We start from the raw sequence: 26,171 nt of genomic DNA on the forward strand, positions 1-26,171 counted from the left end.
ATAATGTGCAGGTTGTGTTACTTATTTAGGCAGGATTTCAAGTTTAAGGAGGTATTAGAAGAATTTTATCAAAATTATAAACATTAGTGGAACATTCCAGAAAACTTGGACTGTATTATATTTATAAGTTTAAGTCATTAGATGCAGACAGTATACTGTAGTACTTGAGGGAATGGACTCTAAGGCCAAAGAGACAGGGTCTGAACCCTTATTCCACTAGTTACTAGTAATATGATCTTGAAAAAGTTACTTAACCTCTTTGTGCTTCCATTTCCTCATCTGCCAAGATGGAGATAATGATAGCAGCTCTATTTTACTTGTTGTAGTCATGTTTGAATGAAGTAATTTACAGATAGTTCTGAAACCAGAGCTGCTATAGTATGCCCTGTACAAGGATCTGCTGTTATTATTTGACTACATAAGAACAACTTGAATACTTGAAAAGTTTTCCTTATTAGACCAGGAATTTTAAAAGAAAACAAATATTTGACTTAAAAATTTGAAATATTCATAGATACCTGATTAAATGAGTTTGTAAAAAAAAACAACAACAATAACACACTGAGAAACCTAACTTCCATTGACAAATGGGTCAGCAGAGAGAGAAGAAAATGAAACAGATGTGCTGAGATCAACAGGAGACACTGCCTGGGTTCCTCTTGTTTCAGGGTCTTTTTTTTTTTTGGAGGCAGAGTCACTCTGTCACCCAGGCTGGAGTGCAGTCGTGCAATCTCTGCAACCTCTGCCTTCCAAGTTCAAGCAATTCTTGTGCCTCAGCCTCCTGAGTAGCTGGGATTACAGGTTTGTGCCACCATGCCCTGCTAATTTTTAGTAGAGACAGGCTTTCACTGTGTTGGACAGGCTGGTCTCGAACTCGTCACCTCAAGTGATCTGCCCGCCTGGTCTCCCAAAATGTGTCTCAGGGTCTTGAAGTCCATCTGCCCCACTGCCTGTGGCTGCAGGAGACGCCCCTCTCTCTGTGTGCAGTCTTTGCGCGTCAGGCTTCACGGGGGCTGACTGAACCCTAACTGGGCTTCTGTTACTTATAGCCACTTACATCTCTTTACAGGGCTGACCAGGGCTCCGTAAATGTTTAAAAACCTGGGTCCTGTTTGCCAGCTGGGTCCTGGGTCCTGTTTGCCAGCTGTGAGCCAGGCCTTACCTGCTGTCCCGTACAGCCAAGAAAGGGAAGAGAGAACACTTCCTCCCCTTCTCCTTTGAGCTCCCTCAGTCCACAGCAAGCAGAGAGGCCGAGTACCATTTTCTGACTGGGGGACTGTGGGCAAGGGACGTAGGCTCTTCTTGCCTCTATTTTCTCACCTTTGAAACAGGGTTTGAAAGTAGTAGCTACTGCATAGATTTGCTGTATAAAGAGACAAGAGTTTACAAATGTAAAGAGCTTAGCACCAGCTGGTTCTAGTGCTCTGTGAGCCCTGCATAGGCATTAGCCTTTAGCACTGCTCTGAATCTGAAAACATGCAGGCGTGTTTCATACCCAACTATTGGGACGGGCCATTGGCTATGTGCATTTTAGTAGAGTTAGGAAATGTTCTCTAAAGAAAAGGAGAAAATACGTTAAAATTGGAAGAAGGTACAAGGTCAGAAGAATTACAAGGGCCAGATGGCTTAGAGCGCTACAGAATCCCATGTTCACAAAGACTCCTGAAGTAGATTTTGAAATAAAAACAAACAAAAGAGCTTCCTCAGAGAGTGTACAACTTTTAGCATGCATCAGTTGGCTGTCCATCTGTTCACCCATGCATCTACCCAACATTTCCTATATAAACCGATGTGTTGTATTCATTTCACCAGGCACTGTACACCTCAGGAAGACTCAAGCTGCCAAGAAACTTTTGGTGCAGAAGGAGAGACAGATAAGTCAACAATTCATTTTAAAAGGGAGGAAAAAGTACTCATCTGGAAGCCTGCAAGAGAGCTATGAGCACTCAGAGGGCAAAGAGAAGCCATGGAAGGCATTCCCCATCTGCACAATTGCCATTCTGAACCCATGTGGTTACATCTGAAAACAACCTCCTCAATTTGAAGATGCGCAAGGCTTAGGAACCCCTTTTCATAAGTAAAGCACATGTGAAGAAGTCTCCTGTTTTATCAGAAATGACCCATATTCAACCATTTTGACCTATAAAAACAGCCATTTATATGGTTCATATAACATTTTTCTATGTCTCTTTTATTTCCTTTTTGGAGAATTCTCAAGACAATCTGAATTTCAATCCCTTAAGAATATTCACTTGGCGCTAACAGAAGAACTCTCCCCATTCTAGCTTACCAGGAGCACAATTATTAAAATTCTGTGGTAAAAAGAGAATCAGTTAAGGAATCGCTTTGTTTTCAAATCATTCATGGTCGTATGTTTCCCTCTTGTGGTGGAAAACGGAAAAACAAGCAAGATTGCCAGCAGCCTCATAAGGGCCTGCTTCACTCACCTCTGCCCAGAGCTGCCTTGCACAACTCTAGGGGCTCCCTTCACCAAGATCACAAGGGAAATTGTGCCCCTTTAAGTTTTGCGGCAGGCAGTGGCTGGCCCTCCATCAAATAATTAAAATATGGTGGGACTCTGGGGCTTTTAAGAAGAGGAGAGAACTGCTGACCTCAAGTGATCTGCCTTGAGGCAAAACCCCGTCTCTACTAAAAATACAAAATTAGCCGGGTGTGGTAGCAGAGCCTGTAATCCCAGCTACTTGGGAGGCTGAGGCAGGAGAATCACTTGAACCCGGGAGGCGGAGATTGCAGTGAGTCGCGATTGTGCCACTACACTCCCCAGCCTGGGCGACAGAGTAAGGTTGGGTCTCAAAACAAACAAACAAACAAACAAACAAATAAATAAATAAATAAATAAATAAATAACAGGCCGGGCGCGGTGGCTCAAGCCTGTAATCCCAGCACTCTGGGAGGCCAAGACGGGCGGATCACGAGGTCAGGAGATCAAGACCATCCTGGCTAACACGGTGAAACCCCGTCTCTACTAAAAAATACAAAAAACTAGCCAGGCGAGGTGGTGGGCGCCTGTAGTCCCAGCTACTCGGGAGGCTGAGGCAGGAGAATGGTGTAAACCCGGGAGGGGGAGCTTGCAGTGAGCTGAGATCTGACCACTGCGCTCCAGCCTGGGAGAAAAATGGTGAGGTTATTTTCTGTCTGTCTCATTACTAAGATCATTTTCAATTATATGGTCTGGCCAAAATAGGATGTCCAGCTCTAAAGGACATGAATGAAGGTGGCCACAAAGAGGGAACATCCTTTTCTATGGGGTCCCTGTAAGCCAGAGTTTCTACAAAATGGAGACAGTGAAGCCTCCTTTAAAAGGTTCTGAAGGTAAATGAGGAAAAGTATGTGTGAAATGCTTACCACAATGCCTGGCCATATAGTAGCCACTCAATAAATGTTATCCAAACTACTAAAAACAGAAAGAGGTATTGATAAGGACTGATCACCTCCTTCTAACACATCCCCTGATCTCGAAAGCAGGTAAGCCCAGGTAGGAGGGCACAGATGCAATGGGTTTATCTGTGAGATAAATACTGATTAAACATCCCCAATGGTCCAGGCATTGGGGGAATGGGACAGGTAGCAGAAGGAGGATTTAAAGATGAATCAAGTACAATCCCTGCTCTGATCACTGGGTTCTGGAGTCAAACAGGCCTGAGTCTGAATCCTGGCTTTGCTGGAACTTTCTAGTGGTATATGGCCTTTCTGGCCTCAGTTTCTTTATTTGTAAAATAGTAAGGACAATGATACCTGCTCAAAGGTTGCTGTATATAGTAGAAGATAAATTCAGTAGGCCACAATGTGCTGGGTCATGTTTCAAGTGCATTACAAGCATTAACTTATTTAATCTTCACAACAACTGTATAGGGGCTTATCACTCTCAGCACTTATCCTAGGGATAAGGAAAATGGGGGATACAGAGATTACGTCATCTGTCCAAGGTCAGGTAGACTGTGGAGATGGGCTTTGATTTAGTGAACTGTATATTGTTCATTTTACATATAGATTTGATTCAGCCAACCCAAGTTAGAAGGCTTGCTCTAAGAAGACACCAGGTCATACGCAGTCTGTCTCCAGAGCACAGACACGTAACTATCATGCTACCTTTCCACATAATGTAATATGCAGCCAGGTGAACAGTAAATACTCAATAGACAAAAGCTTTTAAAACAGCATGTGGGTAAATGTGGACATCTGTGGGAATTCCTGAGATGGATGGTGGCTCGTGGGGGCAGCAGCAAGGCATTCTCTCTTGGCCCCAATCAAGGCTTCAGTGAGAGCTAGGCTTTAGGGATATAAAAAGTTGGACTTTCACTTAAAAAGTTTAGAAACCCCTAGACTATAGTGCTAGATAACTATTAAAAGGGTCTTGAGGAATAGAGCACAATGGAAATCCAGGTTCAAATTCCAACTCTTGATACTCTTCAGTATCTTGGAGATCTTGGGCAAATCACTTAGTTTCTATTTCTGCATCTGTAAAACAGGCATCTAAATACCAATCAATTAAGAGTTGTTGGAAAGATTATATGAGATCATGTAAAGCACTCAGCACAGTGAATATCATTGCACGTAGGTTTCCATGCAGGCTTAATAACAACTCAGTGGTGTAGGATTCTCACTATTCCCATTTTACCGATAAGGAAACTGAGGATTAGAGAAGTTACATGAGTTGCTCAAGGACTCACAATAAATTGGAAAGGCAGGCTTCAACACCAGTTTTAATGCCAAAGCTCATGAAGCTCATGTTTTTCATCATCGGGCTATGTATGGCTCCTTTGGATGATCAAATTTGTTTAAACTTGAAGAAAATTAAGAGGAAATAGATCCCAAGTGAATCCCAAAGGGCTATTGCTCAAGTGCAAAGTATGTGTGCTTTGGTGCCTGTACAAAACCCACCTGCATTTGGTGGAGAGAGCATAGATGTCATGGTTGAATGGTGCACTACTCCCACCCCCTCAAAAAAAAAAAAAAAAAAAGATATATTGAAGTCCTAACCCCAGGTACCTGGGGATGTGACCTTACTTGGAAATAGGGTCTTTGTAGATGTAATCAAGTTACAGTGAGAGCATACTGGATTAGGGTGGCCCTAAATCCAATGACGGGATTCAGGAGAGGGAAATTTGGAGACAGAGACAGAAGAGATACATAGGGAAGAATGCCATGTGAAGACAGAGGTAGAGATTGAAGTTACACTGCACCAAGGATCGCTAGCCACCACCAGAAGGTAGGAAGAGGCAAGGAAAGATTCTTCCCTAGAGCCTTCAGAGGGAGCATGGTCCTGCTGTCACCTCGATTCCAGACTTCTAAGCTGCCAGAAGTGCAAGAGAATAAATATCCATTGTTTTAAGCTGCACAGTTTGTTATGGCAGATGGCAGCCCTAGGAAACTGTTAAGTGCTAAAAATAATAATAATAACAATAAAAATAGGCCAACTCCGTTTGCAGCAGAGTGGCTGCTCTGAGTGACAGGCACTCTGGGTAGACTATTCCCCTACCCTGCCCCCCAAACCCCTACACTTTCTCTTTGCTCCAGAGTGTTTGGTTTCTAGCACTAAATAACCCTGCATGGGCCATGGCTCCACATGTACAAACAAGCTTCCTCCTCTGCTCAGTGGTGTGGAGAGAGAGAGACTGCATCTCACTCATTTTTAACCTCAGTACCTGGAATGGGGTTGGGCACATATAGATAGTCAACAAATGTGTGAGTAACTAAAATATTTAAGTGAGAGCATCAAAGGACCCCTGTAATTAGTGTTTCTGAGCACGGAGGCGCGTTTTCAGGCAGTAGTCAGGAGTGGTTTCCCTCCCTGAGACCAACCTCAAATAGAAAATTACTCCCCTAATCACAGACAAATTCCCAAAGCACAAGGTGTCTGCAACAGAGGGCACTCCGCCTGGGAACTGCCATTCCAAGTAGTTTCAATAGCACAAAGTCTTGTGCAGCAATTATGAACAGAACTAGAAACTGCAGTAGTGAAGGAAGTAGAGCTGGTTAGTCTGCATGGTTGAGGCTAAAAGCTTATATTGCTTCCCAGGATATCTGCAGGCAGAGTGATTGAAGGAGGGATCTTCATGGCGGTACTCAACGTGAGGTAGAAAAGTGGTGAGAGTAAGAGAGAAATAGAGACCAATGCAAACAAAAGGAAAAGAGGGTCATAGCTGACCTAGCATCCCAGCCCCTTTCCTAATATTAGAGCAGTAGGATACAACACAACCACACTGTATGTCTAATTTTTTTTTTTTTTTGCATCTGTAAATGTATAATTTAACTTAGTGAACATCAATCATTCTACATATGGGTTCAGGCCAGTTGACCCAAGTTAGAAGGCTTGCCCCAGTGAAGAGAGGAGGTCACACACAGATGGTGTTACGTGTCACGTAACCTGCTGGTTAAAGAAAGATAAGAGTCAAAGCAAACTGATAGAGCCTTTTTTTTTTTTTTTTTTTGACACAGAGTTTCATTCTTGTTCCCCAGGCTGGAGTGCAATGGCGCGATCTCAGTTCACTGCAACCTTCGCCTCCCAGGTTCAAACGATGCTGCTACCTCAGCCTCCCAAGTAGCTGGGATTACAGGCACGCGCCACCATGCCTGGCTGATTTTTGTATTTTCAGTAGAGATAGGGTTTCACCATGTTGGCCAGGCTGGTCAGGAACTTCTGACCTAAAGTGATCCACCCACCTTGGCTTCCCAAAGTGCTAGGATTACAGGCCAGGCATGAGCCACCATGCCCAGCTCCTGACAGCCTTAACATGTTACTGGGCAAATAGTTCAACCCAATCCTCCTTACAAATAGCATTTTCTTTCTTTTTTTTTTTTTTTGAGACGGAGTCTCACTCTGTTGCCAGGCTGGAATGCAGTGGTGTGATCTTGGCTCACTGCAACCTCCACCTCCCCTGGTTCAAGCGATTCTCCTGCCTCAGCCTCCCGAGTAGCTGGGACTACAGGTATGTGCCACCACGCCCAGCTAATTTTTGTATTTTTAATAGAGACGGGGTTTCACCATGTTGTCCAGGATGGTCTTGATCCCTTGACCTCGTGATTTGCCTGCCTTGGCCTCCCAAAGTGCTGGGATTACAGGTGCCAGCCATCCCGCCCGGCCTACAGATAGCTTTTTAGGTTTTTGATCCTATCTCCAAGATCCTCCCTTCCCTCAGGGCCATAAGAGAATTCCCAGGCTGGGCCATAAGAGAATACCCAGGCTGGGCCTTAGGATAATTCCCAGACTGGGCCTTAGGTTGGCCTGTATATAAAAGAAAGCCTTAGGGGTTAAGGACCTGTGTGATGGCAGCTGAGTCACTGGCAACCTCCCTCTTCCCTTCCTGCAATGCTGGAGTTAGGATGAGTCCTACTTTACAGTCTAAGGCTGTGGTTTTACTTTCTACAAGGACCTCCTTGTTTTGCAAGTGCTGCTCCCTCTACATAGAATGTCTTCTTCATACCCCCGTGTCTGCACTTTTTCCTGGCTTCCTCTTCACCATCCTTCAGGACTTGGTTTAAACACATCTCCCCTGAGAAGCTTCCTCTGACCACCCCTGCGTGTTCCCTCCCTAGGGCCCTCAATACACCCTAACGAGGCACTTCTCATACTATATGGAAATGCCCACTTGCTGAGACTGTTTTACACACTGCTGCATGCCCCAAATACACAGCACTGTATTGAGCAATAAGGAAATGCTCAGTAAATGTTTCAGGGATGGAAAGCACCCCATCAAATCTTACTCAGGGAGGTTTCTGGAGCAAGTGTACCCAACCAACTATTTACCAGAACCACTATCCTAAAACCATAAGGGGTAGACCTGGCGTACAAACACCAAACACCGTAACCAGTACTTAAGCCACTCAGGATCAATTTTGCTTACTTTGGGGCTTGCTGCTTTGTTCTTTTGAGAAAAGTGAGTATCAGGCTGATGACATATTACTGAAAACCTAAAGTTATATAGAACAAGTTCTCCCTCCCCCAAGGCTCTGTACATGAAACACTCTCTGTGAGAAAGACATTTCTGTTTTGAAATTTATAAGCTAACAGGTGTAGAGCATCTTGACAGGTCATTGGCAAATCTGGGAAGAAGAGAAGTTAAAATGAGGGAGTAATAGCTGGGAAACCTTTCACAAGAAGTTTAAAGTGTCTGTATTTCCCATCAAAACCCCCCAACGTATTATTTTAATTTCACAAATGAGTAAAGAAGCAGCTCAAGCAAATTTGCCCAAGATTAAACAGCTAATAACTAGCATGTCCAGGAATCAAACTCAGATCTCACACCAAAGATTATATAAACTTTTAACATAAATTTTAACATAAAAGACGTAATTCTGATATTCTAGTAAGAGTCTCAAAATGGCATAATGCCTGTAACTTTTTTTTGTTATTCTTTAGCATGTCTGAGTTTTGGACCTCGAGAGAACTAGACAAAACTGTGTGTAGAGATTTGTTTTTGGCAAGAGGCTTAAATTAGCCTGGTGGGGTGAGTTTCCTGAAGCAATAGTGGAGTTTTAAAAACAACCAAATAATTTATATTTGAGTTGCACCTTAGAGTTCACAAAACCTTTGTATGTACATTATTTCATTAATCCTCATAAAATTCTCTGATATAGCAGATATTGGAATTAATCCCACTTTACTGGTGAGAAAACAGTTTTAGATAAGTTAAACAGAATACATGATATTGTACAGTTAATTATGAAACTGAGATTTGAAGCAAAGTCTCAAAAGTGTTCACTTGCAAGCCACTACTATGAACTAAAGTTACGTGGTAAAATTAGGTAGCCACCAAGTGGCCTGACTTCCATTTGGAACCCACTGTAAGTTGAAAATACCATCAGTCAAAAATGTATCTGATCCATCTAACCTACCAAACATCATGGCCTAGCCTAGCCTACCTGAAATGTGCCCACAACACTTAGCCAATATTTAGGGAAGATCATTGAACACAAAGCCTAATTTATAATAAAATGTTGGAAGATCTCATGTAATTTATTAAATACAGTACCCTGTATTGTACATTATTGGTCGTTTACCCTCAGGACCGCATGGTGGACTGGGAGGTGTGGCTTGCTCCTAGAATATCATCTTGCATTTTGCTAGCCTGAGACAAGATCAAAATCCAAAATCCGAAGTATGGTTTCTACTGAATGTGTATCACTTTTACACCACTGTAAAGTTGAACAACTGTAATTCATCGTTCCATGGTAAGTCAGGGACTGTCTGTTCTAGCATTCACATCATGTTGTTGTAACTACCCATGTAGTGTCTGTCTCACCAGCATGAGCACCCTAAGCACAAGGACTTTGTCTTACTCATCCTATACCCACAACCACCGTGCGCAGTGCCTGGCACACAAAGAGTGTTCCACAATGCTTGTCAAATGAACATATCCACATGTCCCAGGAGGTTTCCAGAAACGCCAGCATACATTTCTTGCAGCTTCCCATCTGCAGCAAGACATTGGCCTGGGCCCAGTAACCATTCCACAGATCCATCCTGAAATATCCATCCTTAGCTAGCCACTGCTAGCTTGTGACTCAAACCAGGTGAAGGTCTCAGATCAGTGGGCCTGTGGCTGAGATTTACAGCAACTGTGAACCTCTGCCTGACAGATAAAGTCCAAGGGATAATGTGTGGACAGAGGCAGGATAGGACAGCCAAAAAGTGAGGGTGGGAGGAGGCACAAAGACCTTCCCTAGGCCCATCTTCTTGTCTCCTCCCTCTGCCCTCCAATGACCTCAGTATTTGCAATAATCACAATAATCGTAGAATCATCAGAATCTTCTCTTTACTAACCACTTACAAGGTCAGACCCTACAATAAGTGCTTCACAAATTTTATTTCATCCTCACAAGAATCCTTCAAGGCAGATATTATGATTACTCTTTTGAATACCACATCTACATATGGAGAAGCTATCTATGGCGAACTGTGGGATAAGTGATTTTCTCATGGATTTGAACACAAAGTAGTTGGAGTGAACTGTGTGGCCCAGCCCAGAGAGGAAGCTGGGCTTTCATGACAGGTGCCAATCTTATCCCTGATTCCATCTGAGTTTTCTACACTTATTTCCCTTTTGCTTCATTTCCAAATCTTCCTTTAAAATGCACTTCGTCTTGTTCCACAGAATGCATTTTTCAAAGTCCCCATGGAGGTGGTGTAACCTAATAGTTTTATTGCTAAATCAAAAGGCCTTTCCCTGTCCCCACCCAGTTATGCCATCCCAGATCCATTTTCTGGCCTCTGAAGTCAGGGGACAATTTCACAGACTCGAGGTAGGCACTGGCTTAGCATTTGGGTTTCAGGTTCTGTGGTTTAGAGCTGACAGGACTCTCTTCCTCAGTCTGGGCTGGGTATTTGGCCGTTTTTGTCTGTTTGTATTTTAACAAACCTTCCCATTTTGTACAGCTCCTAAATGCCTCACCAAAGCAGGTTTAAATGTTTACCAGAATGGAAGAGAACTCTATCCTCAGACCACTGCGGTAGGCTGCAGAAAGCAGAATGCTGCACTCTGCCTCGGCAAGAACTGTCTCCTAAGCTCCTCTCTACAGGTCAACGTGCTTGAACAGTATAAAATACAGTAACTCCCTTTAAACAGTTATGCCAGAGTAAATTCATCTCAATTAGCATTATCTCCTTCAAAACAATCACCTTGGGAAACAACATATTTATTCAAACAATGCTGACATCTCTCTAACTCTTTTAGTGGAGAACTGTTTTTACTGTCTGTGGCACTTTCTTTGAAAGTCCTCAGTCATGACAAATTTCATCCTTTGAGAGTAGATTTGAACTTTGGAAAAAGACAAAAATTGGCTGGAGCCATGTCTAATGAATAAAGTGGGTGATCAAATCTCGTTACATCACTTTAGATGAAAAATGAGGCATGACTATAAAATAATGTGACTGGTTTTCCTAGGTGACCCATAAACCGACTGGCTGAAAGATAATTCCCATAGAGGAGTTTCAAATGCTTTCAGCACTAGACGCATCACTGGAGTGCACGCGCGGTTCCCAGAGCGGCGATTTGGCAGGGTACGATACTAATTTGGATATATAAGTTCAAATATATTTATAAAAACAGAAATCTGATTGCTTACCCTCATGAAAATGAAGAAGCCATTCTCCTGGAGAAATGTCGCGTCCTTTTTTTGACAGCCTGGTCTGCTGTGGACAGAGAGTCTGCCGAGAAAGACACACTCATCTCCTGCAGGACACCTTCACTAGGCGTACTACCCTTCCCAGGCACACTCGTCCATCCCAGTCTGGCCCTGAGCTCCTACGGCCATCTCTTTTTCCTTTTGTGTTAGCTTTTATAACACCTAATGGTTACTGTCTGGTTTTGTATGTGTCAATCTTCCCCATTCAACTGGCGGCTCCTGGCGAATGAGGACATATTTAACTCTCCGATGCTCAGGACAAGGCACACAGAAGCATAGGATACTAAGTCTGCTGCTCCTAACACAGCCCTTACTTTGCTTCTCATGCTCCTGTGGTTTCACTTGGTAAATGTAACTTCTCCTGCCTGGCAACCGAAACTGGATGTTTGGTCCATGTATAATCTACCCACGCAAATGTAGAGACTGAAAGTAGACTAATGGCTGCTTAAGGCTGAAGGGGTAGGGAAGCGAGGGAGATTGGCTGCTAATGTAAGGGGTTTCTTTTAGGATCATGGAAATACTCTAAAGTTAGACTGTGGTGATGGTTGTACAGTTCTGTGAATATACTAAAAAAATATTGAATGATTCACTTTAAGTGGGTAAATTATATGGTATGTGAATTATATCTCAATAAAGTAGTTTATTTTAAGACTCTCACACAATGGCAATGTTTGTGCCTTGGTTCCTTTCTAATGTGGGGTTGGAATAACTGACAGCCAAGGTCTCTTCCAAAAATCTAGTTGCCCATATAAAATTAAGTTCTGTCTTCTCTCTGTAACACTACCACTTGAAAATGACAGTGATTTTCACCAAATTTGGAAGGAATGCTTAGGATAGTATAAACTATTGGTTGTTCCCCAACATCAATTCTCTGTTTCATTTAGTTTGTCAAATCCCCAATGTTTAGCTTGACAGATGACACCCAGAATAAGACTGATATTTCGCAGCACTCCTTGCTGCTAGAGGTGAGCTTGGCTAAGTTCTGATTAATGGGACATGAGTGCAACAGATATGTTCAAACTCTGAGAAAGGTATGCCTTCCTCAATCTTTCTCCCCCTGCTGGCATGTTGGCTGGCATGACGGTAAGGTGGTGGGCAGCCACCCCAGACCTAGATAAGAGCAACACTCCAAGGAAGGCTGTGCAACAGAAGAAAAGGCGCATGGGTCCCTCTCTATAATGGAGCCACACATCAGCCCTGGACTGCCCACACTCAGGATATGAAAGGAAGGGTTCCATTACTATCAACCTTTAAGTACTTTATTTGGAAACTCTGCTAACAGCAGCCAAACCTATATTTTAACAGAAAAGTTGGTACTCTGTACCAAAACAGCATCTAAAACATGTGGCATCAGCATGCTTTTTATGGCATGCAAAAATTTGTTGCCTCTGATAGCATAGGAGGCAGACCAGTGGCCAACCAAATTTGTAGCTTGAGACAAATGGTTGGGAGAACTCAGAACATGAGTGCTTGTTGACTACCCCTTGCTACAATAAAAAGGGGAGCTCAGGCAAGGGCTGGCCATTCTGCAGACAGAAATAAAGGCAGGTAAGGGCTTTAATGGGCTCTGCTAAGGGAAGTTTTTTTTTTTTTTTTTTTTTTTTTTACTGTGGCCTGCAAATGATGCTGCCCAAGTCCAGGAATTTGTGGCATCGCAGAGTTGAGAGGATAACTATTTGTGGAACCAATTTAAATCAGCTATACGGTAAGCAGCAGGCTTAGCAGAAAAGGCTGTGTCTAAATCTTTCCCAGGGCCAGGTGCAGTGGCTCACACCTGTAATCCTGACACTTTGAGAGGCTGAGGCGGGTGGATTGCTTGAGCTTAGAAGCTGGAGATTAGCCTGGGCAACACGGCAAAACCTCATCTTTACAAAAATACAAAAAACTAGCCAGGTATAGTGGTGCATGCCTGTAGTCCCAGGCTGAGGCTGAGGTGGGAGGATCACTTGAGCCTGAGAATTCGAGGCTGCAGTGAGCCATGATCACACCACTGCACTCAACCTGGATGACAGAGTGAGACCCTGTCTCAAAAAAATAAAAATAATAAATAATAATAAATAAAATATTCCCCAGGATTCTCTGTCAGACAATGGGAACTAGCCCACCAGCAAAATCAGATTAAGTATACTGTCTTCATACTAGCCTATCTTTTCCACCTATCTCAAGGTAGCCATCAGTAATAGAGAAATCAGGGGAGGGACAGAGCATCCAATAAATACAAGTCAAAGTTTTTAGGTTTCAAAACTATCTAGGTGAGAACTTTCACTGTGATTACCAGCACATGGAACTGGTCAGGATAGGCCAGAAGCCTACTAAATTTGTGAAGGTACTGTACAGTGAAACAGCCATGAGCCTGGCCTGCAAAAGTCACCCCTGCCTCTTATCCTCCAACTTTCATCAGCAGGAAGCAGGTTACATAAGCTGTACAGCCCTAAAAGGACTTTTAGGGCCTTCTCCAATGTCCACTGCTACACGAGCAGGTGGATAGAGTTCCTCCCTGAGGGTGGAACCAGGGTTCCCTGTGGACCTACTCCACTGCCGGGACAGGACTGTGATGGCTGGGGCCAGCACAATGCGACAATGTAACACTACTATGGCTGCTGACTGGTCCACATATGTAAATATACAACTATATCCCCTCTCTTTACACACACACACACACACAGAGTTATGTAACTCTCTCCCTATATATATAGTTATACATAGTTATGTAGTGGGGACAGGGGGCCTGATAATTTGTCTTGAAGTTTACACAAGCAGCCACACATGGGCTTGATGGAGAGAACCATGAACACTGAGTACTGACTGGGTAACTGGAAGGAATTTGGGGTGCCTCCACTGGAAAGGAGTGCTGTGTTTCACCGGCACTCAAAGCAGCCAAGAACAAATTCATATATTAGTTGCCAAAATAAACCATATGGTATATATGGACATGAAAACAAAATTTCACCTTCCCTGCATGCCCTTAATGGCAATTTAAAAAGAAGAAACTTAACTTAAATCTGTGAAGATTCTTGTATAGTATAGATGGTCCTATCAACCCAGCATGGTATAGATTGGTATTTCCCAAAATTGTTGTTTGGGATCCTTTTACAAACTCACAGGACTCACATATTAAAAGCTCTGAAACTCCTACTTAACATAGACCAAGCCAGTTTCTCCATGCTGTTAACTAGGATATTATAACAATCCCCAGAGGTACTTGCTCTGGGATATATTTATTTATGGAAAAGACCAACCAGATGAAATATCAGAAGACTGGAGTCCCTGTTCCAACACTATTAGCATACTGGACAAGTCAACCAAATATTTCTGTCCTACCACCTATCGCATTTCAACCTTCAAAACACTTTGGGGTACAAATGGAGAAAAAAAGAACACCTTTCCAATATGAAAACATAATTTTCCAAGGGTTTCTGATTCATGATTAAATCTTTATTGGCATGACTTAACTAGCATTCCCCACTGTGTTAATTCTTTATGCCTCGGGGAATCAGCTCAGTGGTGATTTGGAGAAGTTACGGGAAGGCGGACTTCTAACAGTTGAAGTTTAAAAAACAAAACAAAACAAAACCCAGCTTATATCCATCCACATATCCCAACACTAAGCACAGCTTTCTCTTCCGTTCCAAACAACTCCCTATGCTGCCCCCTTGTGATTTCTTTCCCCTTTGAGGACCCCAGGGGAGAAAAGTTTTCTCCACAGTCCTCCCAACTGAAGCCCTCGGCTAGCCATTACTTACTTAACACACTCAGGAGCCATTTTTCAAAGGTGGATCCCAACTGTGCACACAGCTTCAAAGTCAACAGAATAACTGGCTATGTCTGTGTGGGCCTCAAGGGAACTTGGAGGAGAATAAAGCGATCAGTTCAAACTTTCCTGCTTCACTTTCTTAGAAGTGTAGCTCACTCAAATCATTCTCCCGAAAGCTCTTCTAAAGTCTGAAGGGGTCCAGACTATACCACTGTGACATAAAAATTATTTTGAGCCGCAGTCATTTAAAAATGGGCTTTTTACTAAACTCCTTCATCTGTCTTAAAAGCAGCGTGCCCCAAAGGAACTCTGGAGTTTCACAACCAGGGAAGATCTACTCTTATTGCCATAACTAAATAGACACTGGCATAAAACTACAATATCTCCTAACTATTCTCTTAAGGGCTGATTTATCTTTCCTAAAGTCATGGTTTCCAGCAAACACTCTTCTCCTCCTCCGCCTTCCCCTACTGAGATGATATATAGGCCCCCAAGTCTAACTGCCTCCTGTCATATTTTTCTGTAAACTCCCACAAATGTCTTTTTGTTGCTAATTTGTCTTTTACATTTAATTTGCAAGCCCCCCAGTATATAACCTAAGAGGGTAGATGAAAAGTTTTCTCTACCCTAGAGTCCAAGAGAGAAAAAAATTATTGTTATATATTTGATCAATGCTGATTATACATCTTATTATCCCAAGATAAATTTATAATATAATACTTATAATCTATATGTAAAATGTCATAGTATATTGGGACCCTTTCTACAATATAATGTATGCTACATTTATATACCTGAGGCATAATTTTATAATATTAAATGATTATATGTGTTTATCTTTTCCATCTAACTCTTCCTGTGTCTGGAAGTCTTTTCATGGATATCTGCATGGCTCACTCCTTCACTTGATTCAGGTCTCTGCTCTCATGAGGTTTATCAGAGAGGCCTTTCCAAGTGCTGCACTAAAAAGAGCAGCCCATCCTCTAATGCTGTCCCCATTACTGGGTTTTATTTTTCTTCAGAGAATTTATCTTCATTTGACATGTTTATTATCTCTCAGGATCAACTAGAACCCCACAGCTCTGTAGAGCAGAAACTTTGTTCAATTCACTGTTGTATCCCTAGTTCCCAGAACCTAGTAGGTGCTCAATAAATATTTATTGAATGAGTCACTCTTTCTAAAACAGTAGAGCACTCTTCTGTATGTTATCTTGTTTACAAAACCACACCAAAACAAACCCTTTATCTTAAAAAGGGAGAATGCTTTTTTTATTCTACAAAATTTCATTAGCATTAGATTTGATTAAAAAGAAAGTAAAGGAAAAAGATTTTTCAGCAAGAGCATTAGTGAAGCCAAGAAAGAGAAACTCCCAAGCAAATTGATTTAAATATTTTATGTAACAAAGATAGTTTAGTGACTAAGTGCCTGGCAATAAAAGAGTCCTGCCTATTCCCTCTTCCTCACCTCTCTCGGCAGTTCCCCCACCTGAAGGGCAGCCACTGTCTTCTATCGCACACTATCAGCTCTTCAAGACATAATTGGTTTTAGGTGCAGGCACTTCTTTCCCAATCCAAAATGTTCTCTCTCTCTGAGCTCAGCATGTTTTCTAATTCTGTTATTTGTATGTCTATGTGTTTCTTCTGTCTTATCTCCCCCCAAAAGATTGTATGCTCCTGGATGGAAAGGACAATAGGTTATCCATCCTGGCATTCAGTGCTGATTCAAAATCAGAAAGTGTAAACAAGGGGAGAACAATTGTTCAAAGCCCACCATAATTCATTTTATATTTATTTATTTTTGAGACAGGGTCTTGCCATCCCCCAGGCTGGAGTGCAGTGGTGCAATCACAGCTCACTGCAGCCTCGACCTCGCAGGCTGAACATGATCCTCCTAACTCAGTCTCTCAAGTAGCTGGGACCACAGGCGCCCGCCACCACACCAGACTAAGTTTTTTTATTTTTTGTAGAGAAGGGGTTCCACCATATTGTCCAAACTGGTTTGGAACTCCTGGGCTCAGGTGACCCACTCAAGTGCAGTAAGCCACTGTGCCTGGCCCCACCATAATTTAAAAAGTGTTTTTTATTTTGTTTTGTTTGTTTTAAAAGGTGGGGGGTGGTTACAGCATATTAAAAAGTAACTTGGCCTGGGTGCGGTGGCTCACGCCTGTAATCCCAGCACTTTTGTGAGGCTGAGGCTGGCGTATGACGAGGTCAAGAGATCCAGACCATCCTGGCCAACACAGTGAAATCCCGTCTCTACTAAAAATACAAAAATTAGCTGGGTATGGTGGCACGCACCTGTAGTCCCAGTTACTCAGGAGGCTGAGGCAGAAGAATCACTTGAACCCAGGAGGCAGAGGTTACAGTGAGCCAAGATCCTGAAACTACGCTCCAGCCTAGGGCAACAGAGCAAGACACCGTCTCAGAAATTAAAAAAAAAAAGTGACTTGAAAGTGTTTCTCTGCCAAGTCATACCTGCCCCAGGGATATAAGGTTTAAAGTAGCAAGGTGCCTCCACCTAACTCCAACTACCCAAGAGTCCCAAAACCTTCCCCTTCCTGCTCAGTGTTCTTTTATCTCCTTCTCAGGAAATTGAACTCCTATAGCCAGAAACATATTCCTTCAGCAGTGTTTGCAGACGGACCCCATGAAAATTCAGAAAAGGGTGGTTTACTTCAAGTGGGAGACAGTGGAGTTCCTCCACTATAAGGCGAAGTTTGCAAAGTCCCACTAGTTTGCTCTGAGAACATGAGACCCTCAACCTCTGGGTCATGTGTTTGAGGCCCATTTTGGTGCAGGCATCACCTGACACTAAAAAAGGATCATTGTTTAGTGTGGGGGTTCTTAACTTGGGATGCTTACATCCCCTCCCCCCACCTCAAGAGGTCCTTGGGTAGAATTCAATGGGGTCCGTGAATATGAATGACAAAATAAACAAAACAATCTTTATTTTCACTAACATCTAACTGAAATTTAACATTTCCTTTTATTATAAATGTAGGAAGCAAACCACAGTATTAGTACTACTACTGCTACTATTACTACTACTACTAGGAATTTCTCATCAATAAAAATTATATTTTCATAATCCTATTTAGTTATCTCAAAATACTGAGATTGCAGATGTCTCAAAACATCATTTATACTCACCACTACTCTGAAGTAAGACAGTATTAGATCCTCCACGAATCTTGCTATCTAATATGTCAGTAAAGAAGCATGTATCTTGATATATGACAAATCTGGTTTTTTAATATTTTGATTATACTTCAATATAATTTTGCTTCCTTTGTAATGCTTTGTATTTTATTCACTTAAAAATAAAATTACTCTCCCCGGGCACGGAGGCTCACATTTGTAATCGCAGCGCTTTGAGAGGCAAGGCCAAGGCAGGCAGATCACTTGAGCCCACGAGTTCGAGACCAGCCTGGGCAACTTGGTGAAACCCTATCTCTACAAAAAACATAAAACAATTAGCCAGGCGTGGTGGCATGCACCTGTGGACCCCAGCTACTTGGGAGGCTGAGGTGGGAGAATCAACTGAACCTGGGGAGATTGAGGCTGCAGTAAGCCACAATCGTGCCACTGCGCTGCAGTCTGGGCAACAGAGTAAGACCATGTCTCAAATTTTAAAATATATAAATTCTGAGGAGGGGCTCCATAGTTTCCACAAATGAGTAGCAAAGGAGTCGCTGACAAAAGAATCCCTGTAACTTGACAACAACAACAACAACAACAAAGAATACCCTACTTACAAGCTCCCATGAAGGCATTTATTTTATTTTGCTTAGGGTGGTGATAACTCATCCTTCAAAATATGCACACATTTATTTACTTGTGAGCTTAAACTCTCCTCAATTTCTAATGCTGGTCATTTGCAGATCATTAGACCCAAAAGTGATTTTTAGAGACCAGAAATAGTTTCAACTACAGAATTCGTTGGGATTCTCTTAGACTTTTCAGTAACACGGGCCAATAAATTCCTTTTTCACTTGGAGTAATCTAAGTAAGGTTTTTGTCATTTGTACCCAATTGGGTTCTGACTAACATGGAACCCCTCTATATTGGTTGGGGCTGTTGAGGATTAGAGGAAGGTGGGAGACCATCTGGGTGGCTAATACCTGCATCAGGTTGGATTAGTGTCCTAATACCAGCAAAACAATAACACACCTGTCATTCGAACAGTTTCCAAGTGAGGTACTTGTAAATATGTTGTTTCATCTAATCCTCACAACAGGCTCTCTGGGTGTGTATTATTGCAATCTTTGCGGATGAAACAAAAAAAGATTAGAAATTTGTATTTGTTTCTAATCTAAACTCCCTCAATTTGTATTCATTCTGCCGAGAATTCCTCCTACCCGACAAACCCACTTTGGGAACTCCAACTCATTCTTTAAGACTCAATTCAGCTACCACTTCTCTATGGAGCCTCCCTCCCTTCATCTTTCCTTCCCAAGTACAGTCATTGACATTAAAAACACCCGCACATCCCTCCATCACAACACCTGACACACTGTGCTGTCTGTTGACTCCTATCTACCATCCCTTCCAGACTATGTCTTTCCCAAGGGCAAAAATACTTTATACCTCAAGTACAATGTCTGATACAAAGCAAACACATAATAAATGTTGGATGTGAATAAATTTATTGGTCACCAACTATATGCTGGTTTTAAATCAAGTGCTAGAATACAAAAGTGACCCACCGTTCAGAGCAAATAAACAAAAATTCATTGAATGCTACATAGTCCTAGGCATTGCAGATACAGGGAAAACAGGTCTGTCTTAAAGAAGCCTATTCGCTAGCGGGAGGCTGTGACATGTAAACAGATAATTTCACTAGAATTTAATATATCTATTCTAGAATTATCTATGGGAAAGGAGCACTTAATAGGTGGAGAAGAGTGGTAGGTGATTGGGTGAGGGAGAAAGGACAAGATGGAGCAAGGTGAACAAGAAGGCACAATCCATGTTGCTTCCGGGTTCTTCCTCACCGCAGGAAAATGCAGCCCCCGCCCAGGAAGATGCAGATCAACCAAGCATGCGCCAGGTGACCTCAATCCGAAGAGATCAAAACTTACCCGGCCACGCCTATGGAGACGCCCCTATCATGCCCTTATCCTGCCCACTGCCCTTCCCCTTCCAGTACCAATGCATAAAAGTCTGCCAACAGCAGGAGCTGGCGTGACTTCTTCAGCCCCCACATTCGTGGACCGGAGACCCTCACCCGAGAGCATCAGGGCGACTTCCCTGGCCCCTCACACCTAAGGACCAGAGAACCTCGCCCGAGAGTGTGCGCATATTTGCAATAAAAGACTGCCACTTTCTTATGTACTTTGGCCTCATGTTTAATTACTTAGCTCTCCTAAATTAAATTAAATTAAACAAAATAGTAGGGATGGGGTGTCAAGAAAACTTTCTGAAGATGCTATCTGGACTGAATCATATCACAAGAGAAAGAGTAGCATATTAAAATCCCAGGTGAGTAGACAGAGTGAACAAAATCAGAGAACAAGCTGAGCATAGAAACCTAGGGAATAGGCCAGGCACAGTGGCTCACGCCTGTAATCCCAGCACTTTGGGAGGCCAAGGAGGGTGGATCAGGAGTTCAAGACCAGCCTGGACAAGATGGTGAAACCCTGTCTCTACTAAAAATACAAAAATTAGCCAGGCATGGTGGTGCACGCCTATAATCCCAGCTACGAAGGAGGCTGAGGCAGGAGAATTGCTTGAACCCCGGGGAGGCGGAGGTTGCAGTGACCTGATAGCGCCACTGCACTCCAGCCTAGGCAACAGAGTAAGACTCCATCTCAAAAAAAAGAAAGAGAGAAAGAAAGAAAGAAAAAAGAAACCTAGGGAAAAGTCAATGTGCAGCCCATGAAGGAACTTCCAAAAAGTGTGAGCAGAATCAGGAGAGTAAGCAAGGCCAAGGGAGGAAGAACTTCAAGAGTACAAAATCAGCAGTGCCAAATGCAGCAGAAAGGCCAAAGAAGATAAAACCGAGAGTGTATTCTATGGATTTAGCAACTGGCAGGTCACTAGTAACTTTGGCAAGAGCAATTCTACTGGAGTAGTGAAGGGGGCAGAAGCCAGATTGCAGTGAAATGGCGAGTAAACTAGAGGTAAGAATGAGAAATAGGAATGCAGAAAGCTTTTACAAAGGTTGGCTGAGAGAAGAGCAATAGGGCAATGGCTAAAGGGTGATGAAGTTTTAAGAACTTTTTTTTAGTCTTAACTAATTCTTTCCTTCCCACCCCACACTACTCCCAAATGGACAAATTTCCATCTGGCACCTAAAATTTCCACTCTGCTGTAAGCTCCTTAAGGACAAATCTTGTGTCTGCACCATCCTTTTAGTCCACACATTTCTCTGAGCATGGTATTCAACAGGATCTGCTGAATGAATGAATGAAATGCAAATTCAGCACAGGTGGTAATGGGGAGATGAAGGGATCTACTGGGATACAGCTACTGTTTGTCCTTCTTTCATGGGAATTTGTGCTTGTCCGAAAATTCAGGAGTACAAAGTAGACAAATCCAGGCAATCTTCCCTCACTGATGCTTATAGATGTTTGGCCCGGGGAGGCAGATGTAGATAGGGCCCAGTTTAGATTTTGGAGCCTGGAAAACAGATCTTTGAGATCAAGGGTCCCTTCATTCTCAGGAGATGTTGAAGTTCTTGGGATTGGCAGATCTATATTGGACTCTTAGTGCTGCCATTATAGTTTTTGTAAATTATTTAACCTACCTAAGCTTCAGTGTTCTCGTTGGCAACTTGAAGATATACCCACAATAGCATCTGCCTTATAGGGCTGCAGGAGGATAAATGAGACCCAGAAATGAAGTGCTTACCATGGTGCTTGGCAAATAGTACTCAATGTCAATAAGATAAACAAAGTACTATTAAAATGAATAGAAATATCCATTTCAGGGGATGCGTTCCAGAAGAATTGGCCATAAGTCAAATCTCACTTAAAATATAGGAAGAAAACTTGGTCCTCAGACTCCTTAGAAATGTTTTACAAAAGTAAGTGAATAGCCTCAACTTATCAATCCACATTCTCTTTTTTCTTTTCTTTTCTTTTTTTTTTTTTTTTTTTTTGAGATAGAGTCTCACTCTGTCGCCCAGGCTAGAGTGCAGTGGCATGATGTCAGGCGTCCGCCACCACGTCCGGCTAAGTTTTGTGTTTTTAGCAGAAACGGGGTTTCGTCATGTTGGCCAGGCTGGTCTCGAACTCCTGATCTCAGGAGATCCACCCGCCTCAGCCTCCCAAAGTGCTGGGATTATAGGAGTGAGCCACCATGCCCGGCCCCACATTTTCATATATCAGATTTACTGAAAAACCTTTTTTTAAAGTTTCACCTATCCGAGTGGACCCGCCCAATCAAGTCAGTTAATGTTCCTTGGCCGGGGGCGGAACCAAGGTGTTGCGTTAATTTCCTGGCCTGCCACGACTGCTTGCTTGCGTAAGGGCGCCTTTGGGTATGTTGTTGCCATTCTAATGAAAATTCAGCTCCAGCCCCGTCGGTGGAACAGATCCCGGGCACCACTGGGCAAAGACTAGATTTTTCAAAAGCCTGCCCCCCTGCAAGCAGGCCGCGTAAAGGGCAGGAGTTCGGAACCAAGGCAAACTAGGGGGCGGGAAGAGAAGCTTGGCAATCGCCTGCTGAGATCTGCCAGCCTGACGCCCCAGGGGGATGGGTGCTCTCGCCACCCTTGCCCCACAGTGTCGGGCTCCGAGCCAGCGGGAAGCGCCAGTCCCAGCCGAGAATAGCAGGGGAGCGGGCGGGATGCGAGGGGGCTCTGGGCGAGGCGGCGGCTGTCTAACCTTTCCTGCTTGAGGCGACGGCACTCTGCGCCGTAACCATATCTTCCCGGGTGGCAAGGTTAAGGCAAATGTCAGAGGCCTTGGGAGGGGCGGGGGACTGGAAGAGGGAAGGCGGCGGGCGGAGACGGAGGGTCGGGCGGGCCTCCCAAGGTCACGCCCGGCTCCGCGCCCGTGCCTCCCCGCCCGCCGGGAGTCAGGCGAGGAGCTCTGCCGGGTCCCACGGCCGCTTTCCCCAGCCCGGCTACCTCCGTCGGGCCTCCAGGCCAGAAGAGCGAACGCGGAGGAGGGGGAGGAGCGGGAGGTGGAGACCAGGGCGACCGCGCGGAAGCGGCCAGCCCCGAGCCAGGGAGGGCGCCGCAGGCCGCACGTCGCACACGCGCCAAGGGGCACGGCGGCGCGGGGCCGCGCATCCCTTACCCCGTTGGCGGCGGCGATGCGGGCGATGAGCTGGATGGCCTCCTTCATGTAGAACCGTCCGTCCCCGCCCACCACCAGCGTGGCCTCCTGCCGCTGCGCCGGCTCCACGGTGGAGATGATACTCTGGATGAAGTTCTCCGCGTAGTTGGCGCTGCTCTGGAACACCTTCACCCGCTTCCGCAGCCCGCTCGTGCCCGGCTTCTGGTCCGGGTACGCCTGGGTCTTCACTGTCACGATCTTCACCATGGTGGCGACTTGCTGCCGGGGGTCAGAGCTGCTGACTCGGCTGGCGGAGGGGCGGCCGCGGCTGGGGCTGCAGCTGCTCTGGGGTGAGGGCGCGGCGGGTGGGGGCTATGCCGCACTCTCGGCCGGCGCGTGGCCCTCCTCCTTAAAGGGACAGGGGACAGGGACCTACCTCCCTCTGCGCCAGCCAACCTCCTGGCAGGTCAGGCGGGAGGGGAAAGGGGAGCGCCCTCTCTAGGCTTCCTGTGAAATGGGTGGAGCCTTACTGATTTACTCTCCCCTTCGGAATCCTATCCACTGTAAAAAGAGGCCCGCAACTCCTCCCCTAAGTGTTGGGGCAGAGGTTGGGGTAGGAACCCGGTCATAGGGCAAAGACGTGAGGCAGGGTGGAAAAAAGTATAGAGTAGAATGATTTCCAGTGGTTTGGCGAGTGCATCGTGTGTAAGTAGCTTTCTGGAAACCTGTTGGGAGGAACAGAAGTGCCAGCCCCAGCTCGATTTCATGAGTCCTAATTCTTTCTGTTTCTCCCTAAATGCGAGGGCATTTGAGTTCGGTAAAGGAATCGACTCCAAAGGTCTGATGTGACTTACTGCTTTCCATGTGTTTCCTGCTGCACCACACACTTGGCTACCATTGGTGACGGTGACTTAGCTATGACTTACTGAGTGTAGTGTTTCTAAACCTTACTAAAGTATGGGTTTTATTTTTCCCCTTTTTATGCTTACAAAACTGAAATTCAAAGAATAAAATGCCTTGTCTCATGGCCACACAGCTAAGTCCATGCGGGAGGCCAATTCAGGTGGGTCTGGCTCCAAAACCAGGGCTGTTCCCATGATTTGCCCGCTGTGGCACCAGGTTGGCAACTAGGAAATGTACAAGGAGGACTTGACCAATGTAGAAACAAATATATGGTAAGGTAAGTATGAATACCATCAAAATTAGTCAGTTACTCGTGTAGTAGAAATAAAGTGAGGAGATCAACAAACAAGGACTGATATGGCTGGAAAAGTTTCACGGGGGATAGCAAGGTCAACCAAGGGGATTTGATTATTAAGTAGGAATCTTCAGTCTTTCTTGCTTTTCGGTTTAGTATCTCCCTTAATTTGGTGAGAGTGATTGTGTCCTCTGTTCAAGAAACCTGTCATTTTGGTAAAGTGGCAGAAAACTTGGCTTTACAAGATGTGTGATCTTGGGAAAGTTAATGTCTGTGGGCATCCATTTCCTTACGGTAAAATAAACATATCGCCTATTTTGGAATATTTTTTGCGAGATTTAATGGGGTTTTTATGTCAGAAATTCTCAATCATGGATACACAGTAGAGTTCTACTGTGACCCATGCTCACAGTAGAACTACTTGAAATGGTTTCTAAATGACCCAGTCCAAACAAATTCAATCATAGTCAGCTGATAGAAGTAAATCATCTAGCCTGGTGCCTGAAACATAGAGGCCTTCAAAAATATTAGCTGTCCTTCCCCAATTCCAAAACCAGAGCTTGTCATTAACCTGTGAATTATATTCTTTTAGTGGTTAATTGGTATGTCTTGATCAAGCAGGGAGGAGAACAGACCCCTAAGAGTGCAGACTCTCACAAACCAATTGTTGATATACATGCTGATATAGTACATGTTATGTAGATACAGTGTGTTGATGTAGTCACTCTAGATGAGTTTCAGTGGCAAATATGATGTGAAAACTGAACCCTGGACTGCTAGTAATGAGTTCTAATATTTGCACAGGAGTTTACAGAGCAGTGTAGTCTTGTGAATTAAATAGTATAATCAAGCCCATTTTATAGAAGAGAGAATTGAGGATTGAATGGTGAATATAATCAAGGTTATCTAACTCCACAAAATGAAAATATAACATAGATTCACTGAGCCTTCAAAATACCTACCTTACAGTTGTATGGTTTAGATAGTGAATATAGAGCTCCTACCAGTGTTAATAAGTCATCAATAAATGATAACTTATAAAAAGTCATGGGCTCAAATTCAGATCTCATGCCCTTTCTATATTCTTCAGTATCTTTGGAAATATGATGGGGCTTTTCATTTATTAGGAATTGATCTATAGTTCTCTCACCCCAGAAGTTGTAACAATTAGCTTTAACTGCATAACAAACCAGTCTAAATCTGAGTGGTTTAAGACAACCCCCATTCATTATGATAGTTCATGGTTCTACGAGTTAACTGGCAGGTCTGCTGTTCTGGACAAGGTTACTGTGGCCCCTTATACAGACCTAAAATGATCCCCATGTTCCTTGCCTCCTGATAATCATTCCTTTATGCAATCCCCTTGTATTACAGATTGAGTATCCCTTATCCGAAATGTTTGGTACCAAAATGTTTCAGATTTTAGATTGTTCTGGATTTTGGAATGTGTGCATTACAATGGTTGTGCATCCCAAATCCAAAAATCCCAAATTCAGAATGCTCCAATGAGCACTTCCTTTGAGTGTGATGTTGGCACTCAAAAAGTTTTAGATTTTGGAGCATTTTGGGTTTGGGATTTTTGGATTTGGGATACTCAACCCGTACTTTTCTACTGCTGTATAACAAATTACCACAAACTCAACAGCTGAAAATAACACCCATTTATGGTGTCACAATTCTGTAGATCAGAAGTCCCAATTCTATAGATCAAAAGGTTTGGCCAGGTTCAATTGCCTCCTGGTAATCATAGATACATAGCAGCTTACAAACATCAAGGAGAAAGTATTTTGACCTTCATTACATTCTTTTTAAGGCAAGCATACCTGTTTAAACTGATTTGTCTATAGCC

General features: G+C 43.7%; 1 protein-coding gene across 1 annotated transcript in view; it reads right to left on the reverse strand.

Moving 5' to 3' along the window:
* Positions 1-23,616, reverse strand: part of PGM1 (phosphoglucomutase 1) — a 66,459-nt gene extending 42,843 nt beyond the window's left edge. Inside the window, exon 1 of the mRNA XM_007978463.3 lies at positions 23,146-23,616. Coding sequence (XP_007976654.1) covers positions 23,146-23,391 — 246 coding nt within the window. The 5' untranslated portion in view covers positions 23,392-23,616. The remainder of the gene's footprint in view (positions 1-23,145) is intronic.
* Between the last annotated feature and the right edge of the window lie 2,555 nt (positions 23,617-26,171).

The sequence above is a fragment of the Chlorocebus sabaeus genome, chromosome 20 (assembly GCF_047675955.1).
Source record: "Chlorocebus sabaeus isolate Y175 chromosome 20, mChlSab1.0.hap1, whole genome shotgun sequence".
In the NCBI taxonomy this organism is placed as follows: Eukaryota; Metazoa; Chordata; class Mammalia; order Primates; family Cercopithecidae; genus Chlorocebus; species Chlorocebus sabaeus.